The sequence below is a fragment of the Pseudopipra pipra genome, chromosome 13, assembly GCF_036250125.1.
Source record: "Pseudopipra pipra isolate bDixPip1 chromosome 13, bDixPip1.hap1, whole genome shotgun sequence".
Lineage (NCBI taxonomy): Eukaryota > Metazoa > Chordata > Aves > Passeriformes > Pipridae > Pseudopipra > Pseudopipra pipra.
The window spans coordinates 13,493,332-13,516,661 of NC_087561.1; the positions used below are offsets into that span (position 1 = coordinate 13,493,332).

The window sequence follows — 23,330 nt, forward strand, 5'->3', positions numbered from 1 at the left end:
GCCCAAAAAATTCTTATTCTCTCTCACACAAAGGTAGACAGATGTTGATAAAAACTAAGTACAAAAGACTGCACTTAATTTTGGTACTTGTTTCGAGATTTTGTACAGTTTTTAGAACAAAAAAAAGAACAACAAAATGCCCACAAAAGAATCAATCTTTTGGGGTAATTGTCTGTTGCTGGGAAAGCATAGGAAGTGTTCCAACCCTAATCAATATGTCTCATGAAGAAACTGAGAAAGGTCAGTTCCTGTAAGAGCCTACACTGCCTACTTAGAATTGCTTTTCCTCCCGTTGTTTAGGGATAACAGAATAACAAGTTATTTGTGTGAAAAATTTTGTTGGAAAATAACTTGAGGAGAAACTACAGGGCCCAAAGGAATATCATGATATTGTTGTTACGTTTTGATCAGAAGAATGAAGGATGAAAAACAACACTGACTTCCAGAAAATGTTTTTCTCGTAAACTCTACATCTTTTCGTTCAGCCCAACAACTGCTGAATGCTTAGACCATGTGGAGGTGCATTTGCTAAATTCTGTTTTTGTCCAACTTGCAAAAGGCAAGCAATTAGAAAAGATGATGCATGCATCTACTTTTTCATTTCAAGTAATAAAATAAGCATTACTTTCCATTAAAAATAGCATTTCCTTCAACAATTGTCAAAAGTCTTTAACATGAATTTTCAAAAGAGCAGCTGCTTTCTTACCATTAAAATAGCTTGATGTGAGTGTTATAAGACAAACATATATATATATATATATTTATATGTATCTGTACATACAAAACCACACAGAGATAATTTTCTCTGTGACCTGGGAATGTACCATTCAGAATATATTTATAATTTAATTCTTTTAGATTCATCTTTAGAAACATTTATATACATATTCCACCTTTGTTAAATACACTAGCTAAGTTGCGTGACGCTATAACGCATTTTTTAGTTGTAAATGAAACAAAGAAAAATTGACATTCCAATCAACCTATTTAGTCAGTATTCTTGCTTTTCCATAGCAAAATCATAGGTTAAGCAAAGGGAAACATCTGTTGTACAAATGTAACAGAAGCCAAGTGAAGCTTTTCTGAAGGGCTATGTTGAATTTAAGTGCTCACAAAGGCCAATTATCTCCAACTATATACACTGTGGTTTCAATTAAAATGCAATGTATATGTAAAGTGTTCATTATTCCCAACTAACCTTCAAGGAAAACGTTCTTAAAGCACAAGCAACACCTGTCCTGCCATGTGGGAAGCTGAGCAGGTGGGACAGGGGCCATCTTGGCTGAACAAGGCATTCCTGATGGAGCTCTGACACGAGCCAGAAATATGGACAAGTGGAAGACCAGTTATAATATCCAGGAGGAATACTGCCCAGGGAGGGAAGCAGTTAAGCAAAAACTCAGATGGAGATAAACTGTCAATAAGAAAAGCAACAAGAAAGGTTTTTATAGCTACGAGGACACTCAAAGGAGGATGAAGAAAAACAAAGGCCAGCAGTTGAAAGTAGGATGGAACCCCACATCAAAGAAGAGGTTGAAATACTTGTGCCACCTCCATCTCAACCTTTGCCACCTGGCAGGCCAGGCAGCTGCCTGGTGTCATTGCAAGGCCTCTATTTCAAAGCTGTGGGACTCAAGGAAGGCCATTAAAATGGCTAGTGGCAGAAGAAACAAGCTTTTATCAGTAGTCAGCCACTAGCAAGAATATAGAATGATAAACAGGAAGAAACCAGTCATCAATATTTCAAAAATATTTGAAATTATACTTAAGTCACTTACCAAAATACTAAAAGAAGTCAATGGGACCACTTAGAGAAAGAATGCAGGCATTACATCAGTCTGAACTGGACAAATTTAATAAAAATGCATGCTCTAGGGAACGTTTGGAGATGCTGTATATCTTCAGTCTTATCTGATTGCTCCTGAATTCTTATCAGTAATTATTACTTTCTTACAGTAAATCCTACAGATTAAAGCAGTTTCCATATCTTTTTGCTTTCTTTCAGGGAACCTTCTTGCAAACATCAAAATATTGCAGAAAATCTTAATTCTTTTCATTAATTTTTTTCCTTACAGAAAAAAAAATAAATTGCTGTACTGTGAACTTCTAATGTTTGCCCTAGGCCTTGCTCAAGCGTCTGGAAAAAATTAAATCCCTAAACAACAATCTTTATGCCACTGAAGTCTACAAAGTTCTGCTCTAGTGGATAAAATAAGTCAAGAAATTCTCAAAAGACCTAATTACAATTACTACTACTACTGTATGTATCTGAACAAGTGAATTGACTGAAGCAGAAGTGATGCTGTGGAAAAGAAAGTGTCTCCTCGAGCTACATAGGCCTTGGATTTCACTATTTTATATTGGAACATTCCTATTTAAATTAGTATGCATCATACATATGGTCCAAGTTCATTTCATTAGTGAATAACTTGGTTAAAAATAGGTTTTGAAGATTAAAGGACGGATAAAATGTTAAAGACTATAGAATCAGATGGATATAATTAACTATTTAGACCAACATGAGCATTAGAATAGTATCCTAGGAAATTATTTTGTCCACTTTCTAAAATTATAAAACAACGCAAGAAATTAGCCCTACTTTTCAAGAAACTCAGAAAGACTATTTGGGGTATGTCTCTTCTATCTAGAAAAACCTTTGCCTACCAGAAAGAGATCTTACACTTGATTTGTCCATTGCTAGTACATGTATCCAAATTTTAAAAAGAAAGACCATTAAAATTGATTCAGTATGCAACTGAAATTCAAGAGTTGGATTACTTTTGAAAAAAAGCTGAAAATATACAAAAGGTACTTGCTTCAAATCAAAGCTAGCAGAAGAAAAGGATTCAACTATAGAGGGTGGTTTAACTGCACCAAACCTTTCACAACAGCCTCTTCCACTAATGATGTTTAAAAGCAGTTATTCCTCCATCACACTGAAACTCTTATGACTGCATGATAAATTCATTGCAACAGGCAGAGCAGTGAGCCCCAGCTGTATGGCAAACAGTGGTATTTCCAAGTGATGTTTGCATTCTCCAGAGACACAATGTGACATTCCAGGCATCTGTTTTCCCTGTACACTTCCTATGGTGCAGCTAATTACGGCTTCCAGAAAGCCACTAGGAAAGATGACATTAAACCCATTAAAATCTTAACTGTTTAAAATTAAATTCTTGACTTTCTTAAAAAAAAAAAAAAAAAAAAAAAGACATACCCTGATCACTGTGGATGACTGGAAATGGTGATACAAGCACCTGAGTGAACTTGTGTCAGCAACACAGAGCTCATCTCCAAGGTTTCAGTATCACCAAGGCATCAGCGAGATTCTAACACAATATGAATGCAGGCACTTCCATTCAGGTCTGGATTTTAACATGTTTTTCAGATCATGTCTATTTATTGTGTGTCAGCCAACAGGCAATTTTAGTTAAAAGAGGAAAAATATTTCCTATCTATCCATATGTCTCAACCTTATTCACAGTTGAGTTGTCAACTGGAGGACAAGAGCTATCTGTGATCAAAATCTAAATAATTCTGGAAACATTCACCCAATTTCCTGCCACAGGACAAAACATAAAGTTAACTATGACAGCAAAAATAGAGAAATGAGGAAAGAATTAAAATTGGGAAAAAAAGATATCATAAAATATGTAACATTTTGAAGACATTACTCACCAAAAATAGAGTTCTGAAGTTGCTCAGATCGCCAAAGAATTCTTCTATGCTTATTGCTTTGGGATCAAAGGTAAAGTATTCTCCCAAATTTTCATACAATTTAGTCATGTTGTTGTGCATGTTGGACAATTTTTCATATTGCTCTCGGGCACTCTCAGCAAAGCTGTAAGGTTTTGTTAAGGAAAACGATTCAAATGCAGTGCAATCTAACAGTAAATAAAGTAAATAAAGTAACAAAGTAAAGACAAGTGAGTACAAAGGTTAAAACTGGAAAACGTGCAAGTGCTGTTCTGCTTTCAAATATGACACTTTTATGTATTAACATGTCTGCAAGTTCATACTGACATTTCCATTAGATGACCCCTTTCCAATGGTGAAGATTTGACACTAACAGAATATACAACTTTATAAAATCTATAAATAACTTGGACATTTCTCTTTGAAGTAATGACTAATTTTATAAAATACGTTCTATGAAATGACAGTAAAAATTAGTTGGCTCTGAGACTCTATGATCTCTCACGGTGTTCAGGTGATGTCATGTTCCCCACATTATGGACATACATTTTATATGCTAAACATGCATAACTATCAATGGTAAAATTATATAGTACAACATCTAATTTTCTTTGCCTTTTATTACAAAAGTCTTCTCTGTGGATTCTTTCCTGCCCAGCCACACAGCTCATGCCCCAGGCTTCCTGTCCTAGGTACACTTTTTTGAGGTGCTCTCAACTGTGTAATTTCACAGAACTTACAAAAATGAAATATCCACCCACCCACCCCAGTAAACTGACAAACAGCTTTGAAAAATTATTAGTGAGAAAAACACCATGGAACAACACAAGTCTTTTTTCTTTTCCTTAGGAAGTATGGAAGTCTAGAAATGAGACTGAGATTGACTTTCATCTCAGCAGTCATCATTAAAAGTTTTAATAATAATGCTTGTAAATGGAAAAATGTGGCTTTTTTCCCCCCTATATTAAGAAAAATATTTTTGAACAATTATTTTGCAAATACAAGAAGGGTGCAATGCAACCTATTAAGAGAAATATTAGTTTGCCTCAAAGCAAGTACGTTTCACTCTGCTGTTTTGTTCTGTGTGGTTGTTTATATCCACAAAGTCACAAATCACCGGGAAAAACCACAGCTGGTACAGGATTAAACTAGTTCTGCTGATACCCAATTGTAGCTGATGAAAGTGTTGTGCTGCACATATCAAACCCCAAGAACAAAAGACAAGTTATTCCCTGAACTACAGAAATCATTCAGCCTGGCTCCCTGTGGCTTTTCCTTGTAACGACTCTCTTCCATGCGGATTCTGATCGTTAATAGAGCAGAGCTCACGCTTCAGCCTTTCCCCAGACCTGAGACTCTAATTTGAGAGGCTGCCTAGTATCACATTTCTAATTACACAACATTTTTGAGATCCCAGTCTCTGAAAAACAACACACAAACTGGAAACTAAACAGGGGACAGAGGTATACAGAGAAATCATTAAAAAAATTTTCTTTTTGAGATTAGACTAAACCCAAAAGTGATCCTTCAGAAAACAATCAACAAATTGTATAATAAGGAATGGAAATTCAGGTGGATATTCTATTAATAACATTTCTGTGGCATTTGGATACTCCTGAGTACCTAAAAGGCTGTCACTGCACAAGCATGAAAGAAAGCTGAAAATACCTTCCACTGGAAAGAGGCCTAATATTCCATCCGGATTTTCCTGCCCTAACAAATGGGAGAGTATGTAAACAGTAATTTAAAAATTGGTTCTTAAAAGTATGATCGAAAACTTTATCTAATATAAATTTCCCCCAGCAATTCTCTCCTCTCAATTAAAACCTCAGTAGCACAAGAGAAAAGCTGTTTCCTTATAATGTTCATTTCGAAAGAGAAACCAACAATGTGATGGATATTAATATATAAATATCAAGACTTTGAAACTAACATCTGCCACACCAGTGCAAGCACAGCAGCAATACCTGTATTCTCAGTGTATTGAAAAGAAGTTTAACCTCCTTGGTTAGAATTTCAAGCTTGGACTGTTGAATTGCTCATGTTAACACAAGACAAACCTGGTACAGTTCAGTCTTCAATGACATTTAACTGTACAAAAGCAAATGAAAGTTTAATGGCAAGAATACATTAAATAGGTAATAATGGCACATTACTGAATTATTGAGCACAGTCTAAAAATTTTAGAAAAACATGTATTGCCTTAGAGTCAGCAGACTGCTGCCATGAACAACTCACCAAAAATACTAGGAAAAAGAAATACAAAGGTATATAAATGTACAAATTGTATCTGTGGATCCTTTAAATACAGTCTTATATAATAAAAAACTGAATTAGAAAAATACTTTGGCTATTCCAGATTTGCAATTAATTCTTGGAGACAAAGCTACCAGAGTCAAATTCTCCATTCAAGTTGCACATTCACATGAGAAATAACATAGTAAGCACTAAAAAACCCCAATACCCTTACTGAAATTATGAGATGTTTTAAAGTAACACTGCAGAAACATACACTGTAATCTCAACATTATCATTTTTTATCTATGAAGTACCAAACTGCAAATAAAAAATATCATTAACAGAGGACTTGCAAGACAAAAGAATATCAGTAAGAAAGATGATTAGGATAAGCAAAGAGAGAATAGTGTTTTAACTATGCTTAACTTTGAAGAAGACAAGTCAGAGCTGTGGAGACAATAGTTTCCAGTCATACACCATGTAATATTAAAAAAGTCACTGTCATACTCTATATGTTTCATATAATCTTCCTACTTATAAAATATTAGTAACTTAAAACATCACCTTGAAATGTAGTGACTTAGCCAGTGCAGTAATTCCAGGGAAGCAGAGCCATATGTGCCTACAGTATTTCAGGAAAACACATTAGTCAGTAATCTAAACTGTATAAAATTTGTGTAATAGTAATATTTAATTCCAACAGTTTTCCTTAATACAGATTGAAGCTTTAATGAGTGTTTACTTAAAAACTGTAAACAAGGTTTCATTCTCACTATTCTGAACCCAGGCAAAAATCAGAGATTTTTCCACTATTAAGTCTAAAGGGTGCTTTTTCCACTAAGAGAAATTACGTTATTCACAAACTTGTTTTTTCCACATAACCACATCTTTTAGCTTTGAGGACCACTACCATTACACTTCCATGATTTCTACTGGTGTCTTCCATGTAAACAGATGAAAAATATGATCAGAGAACTCAAGGTTGAAGATCTCAAATCAGCTGGAAGACAAGTCATTACTTCTACCATAACATCTGCTATGGATTTCAGACCAATATATCAATAACTTGAATAAAAGCTAATAAAGTACCAGAACACACCAAATACTCACTTGCCCCAAGGCAACACTCATTGCTGCCAGCACAGACAAAGTAAATCAAAGGCAGCACTTGGCATCAACAATATATGTGCCACAGCAGAAAGAACATCAGTCATTTAACATGATTATAAAGAATGCACCACTGTTCCAGCAGCTAAGGAGGCCCCTCTCCAGGGCCATAGTCACTATAAAAAAGGAGTTTAAGGGATGTTCACCACAGAATCTGCAATAGCAGACAAAAAACCAGGCCATCCAGTTGATGCCTTTGATACTTCCTGAAGATGAAAGATTGCAGAGCAAACACAAAGGAGAGACCTGCCAGAAGCTTCCTAACACTTTCCACAAGCCCTTCAAAGACTGACTACAAGTTCTTTTTGACATGTCCTTCCAGCTACTGGTTACAGGAAGCTGAAAACAGGAGAGAGCTACATTCCACTGGGAAAGTTTTTCATGTAATGCTTGATTCTCAAAAGTTTGTGTTGACACAAAAAAGATCATTTAAGAAAGAGGCAGCTGGCATTGTGCTATGGATGGATTACCTCCTAATATAGAGCAAAAACACAAGGGCAAAAGAAAACAAAGGTCCACTGGGACTAGAGGTGTAAGATGTTCTCATTTATAAACCCACTCAACCTAAAGAGAAGGAATCAATGTATTTAGCATATTCTATAAATTGGCACTATAACAAAGGGGTAAAAAATAATCAGCCTAGGAGTCTGGAAAGCAAAACTACCTAAACTTCATTTATTTCAACATCTGACCTATTTAGTTTTCAGTTAACTTCAGTTTTACTGAATATATCAAGGTTTCTTATTTTACTATACACACTGGTGCTAATACTTGTTACAGACAGAAACAGTGTAAAAATACATAGATCTAGTAGATAAAGTACACTTATCCTCAACCAGTATTAAAGAAATACACCTCAATGAGAACTCGAATACTTGCTGAATGATTTTTAATGTCAACTACCAGTAAGTGTGAAAATTTACTACAAATATTTTGAGCATATCAATTGCATCCTGTCATTTCAGAACTCTTACATACCATTTCAGAGCAGGATTCTGGATTGAGGTACTACCAAACTAGGCTTAAGATATTTTTTGTTTAGCTAGAAGGGAAAGTTTGATTCAATAGTGTCATCTTTAATGAAGGATGTACCAGTGCTCTTACTTTCTAATCTCCAAGCTCATTCATAATAGAGCATTCTTTGAATTGAACTGGAGAAACACAAACAGAACTTATTAGCCGAAGACAGAAATTCAGCTTTAATAACAGTAAGTCATTTACACTGATAGCTTTATTTTCACCTGCTATCAGTATGTAAACAGATGGTAACAATTTTATCATTCACACTACATACATAATGGATCTCTGTGACTACACGGAAGACAAGACTTCTGGAGCGTACACAGATAATTATGAATCACAATTATATCCCTAAATCTTTTCTTCCTGTTGAAAGCCTTTGCAAAAAAAGAAAAATTTGCAGAAATCTTCATTACAAGACACTTCGCTCTGCCCAAATTAGAACTCGAAGAAAGCGAGACCCAGAGCAGGAGCCCCACTTTATCAGTGTATACAAAATCGTGTACTTCTGTAGAGCTTAAAGATTCCCTAATAAAATATCCATAAAAAGCTCAGTGTGAGAATTTCTTTCTCATTACAAAGCAAATTACCTCATCATTCAGCATTTAACGGAATTGCTCAGGAAAAACAACCAAACCAAAACAAAACACAGAACAGTTGCTTCTCAGCTATCTCAGAGCAAAGAGGTCTGTTCCTCTCCCTTCATTCTATTAGTACCTGAAGTTATCCTTAACTATCAGAACTATTTAACACAACTGCATTCACTGTGCACAGATAAGATTTCAGGTCTGTGTTCATGGAAATGAAGCACTAAAAGATCATATCCATCCAGGAACAATGCTGGCTGTGACCTGCTCCTTCTCCCGAAACTGCAGAATCATATTTAAGTTTGTGTTAATTAAGATAAGGCTTCTGACTTGTCCCTAAATGGCATAAAACTTTCATCTTGGTAAACACTAGAAAAATATGTCAATGTTTACTTAATCCCAGCTCTAAGCAATCGTAGCAATTCCCAACTTTTCTGCATTCAAACTCCTCAAAAATGAAAAGACAATTTCCATTGATTCTACCACGTCACTGTGCACAAGAGAAAGCTTATGTCAACATCATTTCAATACTGCTTTTTTATTCATACTTCCGTTAATGAGGACACAAAGATCAGTGCTCATTGCTTGAAAAGTCTTATAGAAACTCTCTAGGCAAAAACTGATAAACAAGGGTCTATTTTATATGATACTCGAACCAAGGAACAAAGCTCCAAAGGCTGTTTCCTGAACTGGTTTATACTGGAAAAGTCTGCTCAAAGACTTAGGATGCCAAATTGAGAATTTCCCGTGTCAGCACAAAGAAGAAAATTTTAAAAGTAAATAAGAGCACTTGACTCTTCAAAAAGAATACAAAAGGTGACATTTCTAAAGCCATAGGGTAGAGAGAAGGCAAGATCATGTCTATCTTAAATAAAAATACTTAAAAAACCCCCCTAAAAACTCCAAAAAAAGGGCTAGATATTAACCTAAATTAACCTAAAACACTTCCGGGGTTTCATTATTCAAAGAAAAAGAAAGTTGATGACCTCACAAGTTAAGATTTTTTTCCTATAATTGTAACAGGGGAATAATCCCCAAAGTCCATTTCCCCATTTTTAACAGAAGACAGAAAGATCAAAACAGTTTTTAAAAGCTCTAGTACCCCTGAAAGCAAACCAAACCTTTCATCCTGGCAAAAACAAAGCTTTATTTCCACTGATGAAGTCACCAGAATTTTGAAAATCCTTTTGTAAAAACACGCTGAGAGGAACTGAGTTTCCTGACAGTTGAAAAACATCCTTTTAGGAGAACATCAAAATTCTGTTCAAGATAAAAAGAGGTTGATAATTTAGCTTCATATGTTCTGAATGGATGCTGTGAGAGCTGTTAAAAATGAGGAATAAGATTATACCAGAAGAAGAATGAAATAGATACAGGTGTAGAGATAATTTCACACTCAGCCTGTATTGGTTACATATTTCATTAACTCACCCTCCCAGTCTTGGACCTGCAGCAGGTACTTCAACATCCCCATGACCTGCAGAGCAGGTAACCTATGGAAGTACTACAACAATGGATGTGAGATGACAGGACAGAAGAAAGGCAAAGAATCTTATAAAATTACAAAAGAATATCAATAGTTCTCCAGTTTATTGTTCCAGCCTGTGAACGCTTTACAGGTCATCTTCCTAGACTTGTACAAAATTCATAGATCTTTGCTCAGATCCTTCAAAGTCATGGATCACATTTCTGGCTGGAATCCCATACTAAGAAGACTGCAAAGGAGTCACTCCCTGAGTATTTCCCGTAGGTGCTTTTCCAGCACCTTTTACAACAGAAATCATCTAGTGCTTAACTCAATTCTCATTTATGATATTTTGATTTTCAAATAATTTGAAACAGTATGAAGAGTGGTACTGTAGCTTTTTGAAAAACAAATCTCTCATTTTTTGTGGTGACAAACAATCCCTATTTGTGTATTAATTAGAAAGCAACAACAAACACATGATAGTCAAGCACATATCAAACAGAAAACATTGCAAGAATAATGGATTTAGAGCATCTCTTCCCTGGAGAACAACTAGATAAAAATCTCTTTAGATGAATAAAAACAAGAAAGAAAACAACAAAAATGCAGCAATTACAAACAAAATGATGCTGTAAAATTTGTTTTGCATATCATATTCAAATTAATTGTGACTGTTTCAAATAACACAAAACATTGACAAACATGTTCTAACAACAATAAAAAAAAGTAGTTGTTGATACATATTTCAGCAAAAGCCTGGTAAGGGAGCCACTCCCAGAAATATTATATTAGCTTTGGATCACACAATCAGATACCTGAAACAAGAATTCCAGCTTTTGGTGCCCTAAATCTTTCATAGAAACTGCAACCACATTGCCTTTCTCTTTGATCATGCAGTTTTCCCTCACTTTATGTGGATTTAATTAAGCGAGGGATGTTTGAGCTGTCAGGTGCCTCCAGTTTTAACAAGCTTCAATCAGGAGATTGATGGGCACCTCATCTAGATAAAGTTTTGTTGGTGAAGTATGGGGAAGGAAAAGAGAAACGCCTCCCCATATTTCATTAATGCTGCAATGTCAGAATCCTCAATTTCTTGTTCTGAGAAATCTGAAAAACTTCTGATTGTATAATGTTTCAAGAGCCCGAATCAAGGAGGAAAGGGAATTATTCTGTGTCACCTGAGACAAAAGCACAGAATAAATTTATTCAAATTGAGATTTGTTTAGCACAAACACAACAAACACAAATTCAAGTAGAGGAGAAAATGAAAGACTACACTAAAAATGAGAGATTACTTTGCACCTAAGCAGTATTTTGAATACCAGTTGCCTATGTAAAATCCCACATGATAAATGATTTGAGTAAAATGGTGCATGTCCTTCTCCTCCTCTTTTCGCTTCAGAAATGGTTCCATATTTTTGGTATTAGTAAGTTACTGGGCAATTATTTGCTAGAAGCTCACCACTGCTTGCACACAATTAGCTTTGCCCCAAACAACTGGGAGTAAAACACAGAAAAGTTCAGGAAAGGGAAGTAATCCCTCAAAATTCTATCTCGGACAACAGACACTCTTGCTTAAACAACTGTTCTGGTCAGAGAGAAAAGCAAAGAGAATGATCACAAGGCAGCCAGGATCTGAAATCAAAGTTTCCTTTATTCACAGGCACCACTTATTTCTCAGTGACATTTTTCCCCTCCAAAAAACTTGAGGTTTTTAAAAAATATTTTTTTTGGAGGAGTGGAGAAGTGTGGAGGGCAAAAAGCAGTTCTGTGAGCAGCAACAACATTTTTGCATCTCAAGACAGTTTGATTTTGATATCTAAAGCTGCAGCTCCAGGGATTTACAGAATGCACTCTCCCTTCAATTTCTGATTTTAAAATAAGCACACAACAATTAGAGAATGGATCTCTAATGGATTATCACCCTAATAGTGCACAATTCCTTACAAAAATATCTTTCAGTGATCTAGACAAGTTGGTTTAATATAAATTCAAGGATGAAGGTACAGTTTCCCTCAGGCAATTATTCACAATAAGGGAGCTGTTAGATTTCCATCAGATGTATAGAAGTAGAATTCTGTTCATGGAATTTTATTCTTTAGAATCTTGTAAATGAGTAGGCTTTTTTCTCCTATATAATTTTTCTTGTGCCTGTGTAGATAACTGTCAAAAAATTCCCTCTCATTAGCTGGCCAACGTATACTCTTTCTATACTCTCTTCCTTTCTTGTATATGATCCTTTCTCAATCTTACTCAGCATCAGCTTTGAAGCCCAATTTTAGGTGCAGTCTTCCAGGTGCAAAACAGAATGGAGCTCCCTCATGTGGCACATCCACATAATCTTAGGGATTAAACGAAAAATCCAACACCAATTTCTAACCAAACTTTTGCAGTTAAATGTACAGAAGTTCATACTACATAATTTATGGAATATATGTTTTTCAATAAATAAAAATTAGAAGCTATTTGAAGTTCTTGATTGCCACACAGTTATTGCTGCATATCACTGTCTCCCCATTTGTGACATGTACCAATTTCTTGCTTTATTTCTACTATAGTGGAATGTACAGATTATCTGTACACTCCTGTTCACAGGACTCATAGTATGACCCAATACAAAAGAAATCAGTATAATCTTCTGTCCCCTCACATCAGGCCTTTCCTTCTTAAAAGGAATGCAAATCTGAAGGTAGAAATAAACTGTCAAAGAAAATTGATAATCTGCTTTGTATAACACATTTTTCATTTATAATGCTCCATAGTTCTTGTATTTTAAACTATTCACTTCAGGAAAACTGTGCCTTAGTCCAGACCAGTAAAAATTCAAAGGATCATTTTCCAAAGGCATTTGTAATTTCTTTTTTTTACTGACATCAGATAGTTCCAAGAGAAATGAACATTATGCACTAAAACATGACACATTATTAGGTGCTTTTCAAATTCAATCCAAGTAAAGATTATACCTATATAATCCTATAGTTGTCACCTGGAACACAGCAAGCATTTTCAGTTTGCTTTAAGAAAGATAAATCAAACAGGAAAAAAATAAAGAAAAGAAATAATGTATGATAATAAAGGAAGTGGAAAGCTCTTTAAAAAGCACCGTGTGTTGAATTTGGCAAGAAGACACATTTACAATTCTTTCTGTATACATCTGAATTGAGAGGAAAATAAGAAGGGAAGAAAAGAACCCTTTAAAAAGCAACATTAAGGTAACAAAAAATGAGTGCCAGCTGACCCTGAAAATCCAGATGAACTGGGTAAGATCACCATCTGGGAAAGTTCTTTTAAAAAACTTCTATTAGACATAACTGAGGGTATATAAGTACAGAGTTTTAATTTAGTTCACAGATTCAATATTTCTATGAAAAATCATACAATTTTTTCATGAAGATGAGTTACTGGCACTTTTCTTTCATATTTCTTTGTCTTTATGTACTTCTGCTTTAACTTTTCCTCCCTGCCAGGCCCAGTCACACATATTTCTGTGAGACCCCCCCTCAACCTGCCAATCCTACTTTCAATCCTGTGTAAAACAATTTGCAAACTTGCCTGATTTCTTTGGTATGGTATCTGTACAAACATAACAAAAACCCTGAAATGAAGACACTTACAAAGCCATCTCTACACATCAAAATAAAGAACACACCCTTAGCAAAATTCAAATTAATTAATTTTCCTTTATGAGGAACATATTGTCTATACTGCACTTCCAACTGTGTTTGCTTCTCGGGTTTTTACCTCGTAAAAAAGAGGAGATAGTGCACAATTTATCTTGCCAACAAACTACATCGTCACAAATGCACATGTCCATTACTGTTTTTCTCCATTATAGCATCTCACACCTCTCCAAAGTTATTCTCACACTATTAGGTCCTGATTCCTGATCCGAGACCCTTCAGTGCTTCCCTCCCTTGTATCTGCAGTATTTACTGATTTTTTTTTATCTGATAATTTAACTGATAGACTGTTTGCCTTTTGTTACAGACTCTCTCTGAAGCAAGCATACAAAAATGGACTTCCCACCAGTCCCTGAAGAACCTCAGCAATTCCTTATTCTCCTAAACATATTGTTATTTCTCATCATCCTGTGTTTTTATGCACTTAAGGCCTGTAGTCTGAGGCTGATCTTGTCTCAAAGCAAATCAACAATTTTCACATAACTGGTCAAGCACTGAAACAATGATTTACTAATATCTCTCTGTTGTCTTATAACATGTTTTGCTCATAAAAGACTGGAATATCTCCTGATCAATTATGCAGGTCTTTGTAGAATTCCTTTCCCAACAATGAATATAAAGATATTAAAACAGAATAATATAAAAAGGGAATAAAGCCAGGTACTAAGCAAAAGCACAGCAAAGTACTGTAAAAAACTCATATTAGGATAAAAATAAACATCTGGAACCTTGCCAGATTAGACCTGACCAATTTTAAGTTTTCCAAATTCCATTTCACTGAGCAACACACAGACTGCATCAAATTAAACAATTAACATGAAATATCTGAACAGCATCTCTGTTACTTGATGGTTCGTAATAAAAACAGACTAACAATTCTTTTGATGCATAGTGTACCACAGAGGAAAATATAGAATTTCAGTACACCTTGAGGAAAATTTCATACTTTGGGTGATTAAAAAAAACACACACACAGAAAAATCACCCACATTTATTCCAGAAATCTTCAGTATGCCTCATTAAAGCTGAGAACGAGAGGCAGTAAAACAGAAGAGATGACTTGAGATTTGCAAATGATAGTGTGTTCTCTGGTTCAAGACAAACCTGCTACTCCACACACCCTACAAAAGCCCTTGTAATTCCACACTGGCTTTTAAAATTTACAGATTTAACATGGAAGACAGACTGACAGTCTCCTCCATCTCTATTTCTCACATATTTCTTAGTATTTACTCAGAAGGAACAAAGCAGAGGGGATAAAAATTAAGGCTAAAACTACGCTCAAGCTTTCATTCCTCAATCCTCTTCTGTCAAAGAGACAGCTTAAGGAAAATGTATTTCATTTTATACTGTGTCTCAGTAGAAAAACTGGACTTGACCAAGCAGGAAGATATCAAAGTTGTTTTTCCACAAGGTTAAACTCATCTTAATTGGGAAATATCTAACTCTACAAGGGTTGCAGCTTAGTAACCATGGATGCTCAAAGCACAGGAGTGAATAAAGGAAAATAGTCTCCCTTTAAATAGCCAGTGTAAAAACCTGCAAAGCAATTCTGAAATTAGGTTTGTAACAGGATCATGACAAACTGATTGATTTTTTCCTCACTAATTTAGAAAGAAGACATTTAGAAATTTAGAAAGACCACTGCCATTTACTGTATTAAATAACAAACCATAGGCAACTGTTTTCAGTCATGACTAGAAAAGGAGATTCATTCTATTAAGACAGTAAAATAATTTGCCTTTTTTCAGCAATAGAATTTTATAAGTTAACTTTGTCCAAAGATACACAGCATTCACCTGCTGCACATCACAGAAAACACAACTGGATAATGCACTGCAGGTCTAGAATATTTACAGGCAGCAGAAACGGTACCTTTAACCTTACATTAACTCAATTATGTCCATTAACCCTCATGACAAATATCCAGTCACACAAAATGTGACATCAGTCATGCAAATATTTCAAAGCAACTTTAGTGGGAGGATTTTTTTTATTATTATTCCAGGGTGAAAAATTAGGTAAGCAAAAGGATTAGTAAATGCCACAAGGCCATTGTGACATTTTTTATTGGAAATCAAATTGAATAGCAAGTTATATCATGGCTGTCAGCAAACAACAGGATCTCCTAAAAATAAATAAATAAACAAACAGATTACAGCTTCTGGGGCTGTGTGTGAGTGCTGCTGTGCTGCTCAGCACAAACATCCTCAGAACATGTTTCTGATGTTGTGCCTTCTAATTGCAATAGATCCTGGCCATATTTCTAATCTGCTGATTATCTTATTTTTAAACTGGTACCTACAAAATGGTAACTCTGCACAAGCAGATCATTTCATATGCTGGGAAGACATACTCTCTAAAGACTAAGTAAACAAATTTAGTACATTTGAGCTCAACAACATCAAATAGAGGAGGTTTTTTTCCCCATAGCTTAATAATTCCAATTGAATATACAAAACTAAATATAGCCCAAATTGCTTGTAATCTGATTTTGAACTTGGCACGGTCAGTTGTTCAATAGGATTCAAAATGTTGAGATGCCATGAGCTTAAACAATTAGCAATGCAAAAACGGAAGAAGAAAAAGCACTGTTTATTCACCAATGCCCTGAATTTTCTAAAAAAGCCTCTAGTTTGGGAAAGTAAAGCAGATTATATGTACAAACTAATTCTTCCTATCTTCTATCACAGTGCTTTCAGAAGTGGGATTTTCTGCCAATGCTGATGAAACACGTCAGCCCCTCAGATGTACTTCTGAGAATTACAAGCACGATCAGTTTAATCAAGTGTGTCTTGGTTGCTTTAGCAAACCCATTTAAATATGAGGCGAGTGTTCAGAGATAAAAGGTTTTTAAATGTAACCTCTCAGAAAATGATACACTGTCAATTTCCTTTTCAAAAGTGCATTTTAGTGATTCTTTTCTCGCATTTGGGGCAACACAAAATAATGCAAATCTGGGGCATGCAGACATGCTGGCTGTCAAACAGCCAAGCAAATCACTGAAATCTCAAATCTAATACTCAAATCACAAATTTAGCTGTCTTAGAGACACAGAAACTTAGAACAGAGAGTCCTAGATGCAAAATTAAATGTACACCAACCACATGATATTTTATCTTTACTCATGTTGATCAATTTGCATAAAAAACCCTCTAGAACAGATAGTACAAGTTGGAAGTTCTTAAGAGCATTTTATTGTCCATTACCAATAAGTTCAAATTGACACAAGTCTGTAGTAGGGGAAAAATTGGTATTCCTGATACTTAAATACATGTTCTACTTCAAAAAGTTCATTGAAACATGAACAATTTATATACTCAAATTAATAGTAAAGCAGAAAATGTACAGCATTATAGGACTTGTAATTACTGCTTAAAGTATTTTCCATTTAAACATAAAATTCCTTAAACTAAAGATTCAACAGTAAATAAATAGTTACTTTGTGCTGTACCTTCAGTAGGCAGTGCAAAGTCTTTTTCTTCCACTTACTATTTTACTTTAGCAAAAAATAGGATTTTTCTTGTATGCTGCCATTAAAAAGTTAAATTTATCATAAGTTTATTTTTGAAGAAATAATTTCTCATACTTAAATACAAACTACAAAAATTACAAAATCTCAAATAATCCATAAAAGTCTCCTCCTACTACTGGATGCACATTGTAATTTATTGATATTTGCAAATTCTAAAGTTTCAACAAGTTCATCATTATTTCATGGATGGTAACAAAATAGACCATATGATGACCTCAGCTGATCTTCTTAAGAATTGAGTAAATTAAAGTTCAAAAGAGTTGAGTGAAGCTTAAAGTAGTCTATTTTTCCTCACTGGAATAAAAAAAAGGGTTTAAAGTTTCATTGTTTCTGACCATTCTTCCTTTACAAAGAGTATCAATAATATGAATTTAGTGGGTTTTGTTCTGTTTTCTCTACATTAGCAAGAAAGACTAATAATTAATGGTTGAAAAGAACAAAAAAAATTCCTTGGCTAAGCATTTAATGAAGTTTTAATTTTATTTCCTTTCCCTGTATACACTCAGTGACCTAAACCAAGCCTTTCCCTGGTACACACCTAGCCTTTCTGCTCACTGCTCCTTAGAGTTTGTTTTGAACTGTAAGCAGAAAGATTAACCTGAAAGAAATGCTCAACACTAAGGCTAATGATTTGTATAATGTAACTGCAACTTAAAATATAAAAAATAAAAGCCATGCTCCATCTAGAAGCAGTAAGGTAGATTTCTATCTCTACACACTATTTAGGAAAAGTATTTTATCTGGATAAATAACCATTATTTCCCCAAAATACCTACTTTAGTCAAGAGCTGCACTTGCAAATGAAAGTGTTTACAAACATCATTTTTGTAGATAGCAAGAACATAAAATTTTATATAAATATTGTAATAAAAGGTACATGTATAAAATTGTTTTAAAGATTATACAAGACCTAGAATTTGAAAAACCATTGAATGGTTCTCTTTCCAGTTCCCAAAGTACTGAGAAATGCCTCTAATATTTAAAAACACATTCAAATACATTCAGACAAAAGACAGTTCTTCAGATGTAGGGACATATACAAAAGCTCCTGGAAGTTTCTCCCTTCTGGGGTTATTTGTGAGAACAAATATTTATGAACAAATTCAGATATTAATGTACATTTTCATGTAGAAATTAAGACACCAGCACATGTCAAGCTGTCTGAAAAACAAAAACAGGCTTTCCTAAAAATGACATCTCGAAACACTTTAAGTGAATTATTTTTCCATCACAAGCCAGGAGGAAATCCCAAGTGTTAAGAGATGACAAGAGTGTTAATGCCATTAACATCCTTTCAGCACTCCATGTCAGTGTGTAATTGATGTCCTGCTGCTCAATCACTCGGAAAGGGGGAAAAAGGTTCCCAGCCATTTCCAGATGCTGAGATCCTGGTCTGGAGTACATTTGTTCCTTCCCCAGTGGCCTGCTCTAAGAGATGCTGCAGTGCAGCTTCTACAAGAGAATCATCAGTTGATGTTTAATGCACATTAAATATCTAAGATTCTCACTGCATAAAAGTCCCCCCCACAGAAAGCAGACTTCTCCCCAGATCATTTCTGTACAATTGAAGTACATCAAGTAAGGAAATAAACCCCCTCACATTCAGTTGTGAAGCAGTAATCATTATTAGATGGAACTACGAGCATAAATACATATCAAGTGAGAATACATGCCTTTCAGGAAGGCAGCTTTTTTATTTCATAAAAAGGATTCTGTTTTAATGAATGGTGTTCCTTACAGAAGATTAAAATTAGTTCACAAATTGCTGCTGTTCCATTTAATGATAAGATGAATGCACAGTGCTTTGAATTTTTTTATCTGCATCAATTTTTGCTCTTTCATTCATCATTCCTTTAATTTCGAAATTCTTTAAAAACAAGCTTTTAATTCTTCACATGTATGCAATCAGTTAGAAGAAAAGTTAGTTAGAAATGGCAGCATTTATTGCTCTGGTAGGCAAGAAGATTTTAATAAGATTAGGCATATTAGTGTCTCTTAATAGGGTAAATGATACACCTGAAAACCAGAAAAGCCACATAAACTCTTCCTTTAAAGATAAACTAGTATATCTAGGACACATTATATAAATACATTAACGTAAGATTGTTTATAAAATATATAATGATCCAAAAGCAATACAGCCAAAATCATGCTCTCCAGGCAGTAGGATAACAAAAAGCATGACCCCAATGACCAAACACATGCCTTCCTGCCTGCTGGATCTGCCTCTTTTACCTTCTCCTTGGAACAATGTTCAGAGCTCCTGTCTATTTTCTAGAGGAATAAACTGTTGTCATTGAGTGTGTGTACATTGGAAGGAAGAAAGAAGTGGTATTTATTATTTATGTATTTATAGTTCTATGTCAAGAATAGAACTTTCCATTTATTCCCTCTGAAATTGCTTTTCATTCTGTTGTCTTTAATCTTTGTTAATAACATTTACATTTAAACTCCATTAATCTGAATATCTGTCTCAACATCCAACTAGACACATCACTAAAAAGAAAACAGTGTATACACCTACAGCAAGTAAAGGTAAAATTCAAAGTTCTGCAGTTTAAAAAAAAAAAAAATCTTCAGTTAGAGGCACAAAAACTGAATTGAAATAAGAAGTGAAAGCCAGACCTGGCTTAGTCTGTAATTACTTTTCTAAACTGTTGAATCAGACTCCCCAGTGTTGCATGAGCAGGGCTAATTATAAAAGAAACCTCTCACATTTAAAGTTGAATTATTTACAAACTGTTCTTCAAGTAAAGTACAGTTCCAGCCATGGATTAGATCATAAAAAAGTTGTCTCAGGAATCACACATAAGTTATTCAATATAGCAAGAAATTCACAGAGTATTTTAATCTCCCTTTTTTTTTTTTTGGTTAACCATACTACTTTCTACTTCGTGTTACAGCAGAGCTGTAACCCTGAAACACTCAAGCACCAGGAGAGATGCTCAGCCTGAAAGTCTTTAACCTTCTAACCTCAGTATGTGCCATCACCAACAAATCTTTAACCAGCTGATGAAACAAAACAAAGACATACTGAAGACCAGGGTGTATTTTTTCACCCTTAAGAACTATTCCTCAACCTAATAAAAAATACAGGACTGTAGAAAACTTTAAAATACTCGATGATAAGCAGAAACAAATTTGAACATTCGATATAAAGAGAGATGACTTTCTAAAAAAGAAACCCACCACTTATCAGGTCATCTATTAATTATGCAAACATAAATCCTCAGGTAGAATCAGTTCATTTCTTACAGGCTTATCTCTTTTGTCAAGCCACCAAATTCACTGGTTTGATAAAAGCTGTCAGGCACTCACAGTTCCAGGTGCCTATTTTAATTACCTGGTGTTGGTAATCTACCTGTGACATCAAGGTACATGCAGTGAAGTTAAGCTGCCCAGGAGACTTGCAACAATAATTTTTAGCAATTTCATAGGACCCTCCTATTTTTGCCAATATAAAGAAGCATTAGTACATTAATTTTTTTTAAACTCTTTTCCATTGTCAGACAATCTTTCTTCTATAAGAAATTCAAGTGATAAACTGCAAAAAGGAAAAAGTTAAATATTACCTCTTTGACTCTTTCTTCACTAAACTATTAGAGTGATGCCCATTGTTTTTATAAATAAATACACAGGTAGCAAAACAACAAATGGCAAAACATTTACTCAACACAACTGAAAAATCATTTCTATAGCCTGTAAACCAGAGCCATCAAGTTTAACAAGAAAATACAACTGTGAAGGTGCATTTCAGAATGTTGATTTAATTTCTGAACAGAAGTGGGGCTGAGGTGACAGAGTTCAGCCCACACACGGGGTGACAAGGCAAAGGACAATTACGAGGCAACATTATAAGTTGTTCTGATGTGAATGTATCTCCGGGAAATGAGCTTTTTTTTCTAATAGTAGAGCTGATAACTGTGATTACTAGTAGCAAGTCTCTTAACCTTGCAAGTAAGACAAGGTGGAAGAGAATATGCAAGGAATAAGAAACAATTTTCCACTTAGTCAGGAGTTGTCTCCCTTAAGCTACTTTGCTGCAGTCTTGTCAGAAACTTAAAATAAATCCATACAGAGAAGATATTAAATAACTTCTAGTGAAATTCTGTCACTGAATCCATTCAGATGGTAAATCCTGCTAAAACTGACTTTTCAAGTTGGGAGAAGCTCTTCGATACATCCACCTGCTAAACGTGATGAGCAGCTGCAAATGGCTCCTTTTTTTTAACCTCCTTTGAAAAACCCACAAAACCAAGATTCTGTCTGGTTGCAGTAAGAAAGAAGAGATGTCAAAAGACCTATCTGAGCTTTTATAAATGCACAAAATGCCTTGGACTTGACCACATTCCAAATGCTTCCATATACGTACACAGAAAGGTGCTTTGTGCAAAAAAAAAAATACCTATGAATTTTTCTTCTAAGAAAAAAAGGGCTTCTGTCTAGTCTTGGTTGCAGTTTTGTGAGCTTCTTGTAGCAACAGTACACTTTACTTGTTACTTTATACTATGGAACAAAACTAAAGGTGGTTATAGGAAAATTTTGGAGAGAAAGCAAGTTAGACCAACATCATAACGTATTCTCCCACAGATTTTAAAAAGGAGAAAACACTTTTGAGTGCAAAAAATGTAAATATTTCCCTAAAATTATCTGTTAAAAATGACATTAGAACCATTAACAAAATTATATACATACTCTGCCCTTCAAAAAACACACGTGAAGCTAAAATAATAAAAATATCAACTTTACTGCTGATCTTTTTCTAAAAGTGATTAAATAAATATTATTAAAATGATTCCTGAAGGCAAAAAAAAAATCTCCATATTACTATCTCTGTGACTGGTCACTATAACCACTTTCTTCCAGAAAGCTCTCTGGTTTCCCCCTTGGAAGTGTGATTATAGACGCTTTAAGTTCTACTCAGTTCTTTCACTTTCTTTCTCACTTTTCTTACATTCAGCACGTTCTCTGATGCTTTTTTTCTCTGCTCTAGAATAAAGGTACGAAAGAAGACACTTAAAACATGTTTTCAAGTGCTGTAAATACTCAACCAGATGATCAGAATGTTCAGTTCACCAATGAGGACGTGCAAAAAGGATATGCTCATCTTCTCTACGAACTTATCGTGTTCATCTTGCGTCTTAGGGAAATTCTGAATATCATTTTCTAGCCGCTGGATCTGCTGGTTCATGGAATCAAGGTTGCTCTTCAGAGTCTGGGCTGAAACTGAGAAAAAAAAAAGACAATGAGTAAAAAGTTTCCAGATTCCAGAAAGGGTATCAGAAGGGGAAAGAAACAATGTCAGTATAAATAGTCTTAAAGAGAATTATTCCATTAAGTAGACCCATATTTTCCTGAATTATTGCTCATAAAAATCCTACCCTTCATAAAAATTAAGTGAAAATATCTACTGTAATATACCAGATCATCATATTTAACATTAAAATGTCACCATTTAATTCTACCATTAGTTCTAATTATTCAATTTCTATTTGAGTGTATGGTAAAAACTCTAAGATTTCATTCTTTTAAATCTAATTCAAAGATTAAAAACTAACTAGAGTTCAAAGAGATTTTACCTTATTAATGCATGTACTTGGTTAAATTATTATTAATACGTATTTCTGTTACAGCAATGATTTAAGGAATAGACATGGAAAAAAATTATTATTTCTCTTACATTGAAATTAAACTGATTTCTAGAACCCAGAGCTGTGAAACCCTGTGTTAATAAGCAAAGCTATGTCTGAACAATAAAAGCTCCTAATAATCAAACAGAAGGACTCAGAGTGCAGCACACAAAAAAAAAAACCAAAGAGGCTACTCTAAAAAAACCCTGCTTACTCTGTGACAAGCTGTACTAATGTAAGCCATTAGTTCTGTGATTTGTAATAAACAACCACTAATTGAGACAGCATCTGAGAAATCACGACAACACA

At 34.6% G+C, this 23,330-nt stretch overlaps 1 protein-coding gene across 6 annotated transcripts in view; it reads right to left on the minus strand.

Annotated features, from left to right (window-relative positions):
* DIAPH2 (diaphanous related formin 2) overlaps nucleotides 1-23,330 on the minus strand; it is a 199,554-nt gene that overhangs the window by 78,153 nt on the left and 98,071 nt on the right. For all 6 annotated transcript variants that reach the window (XM_064670108.1, XM_064670109.1, XM_064670106.1 and 3 more), the window contains 2 exons: nucleotides 22,492-22,617; nucleotides 3,679-3,842 (listed from right to left, as the gene is read on the minus strand). In XM_064670108.1, the coding sequence (XP_064526178.1) occupies nucleotides 3,679-3,842; nucleotides 22,492-22,617 (290 nt within the window). The remainder of the gene's footprint in view (nucleotides 1-3,678; nucleotides 3,843-22,491; nucleotides 22,618-23,330) is intronic.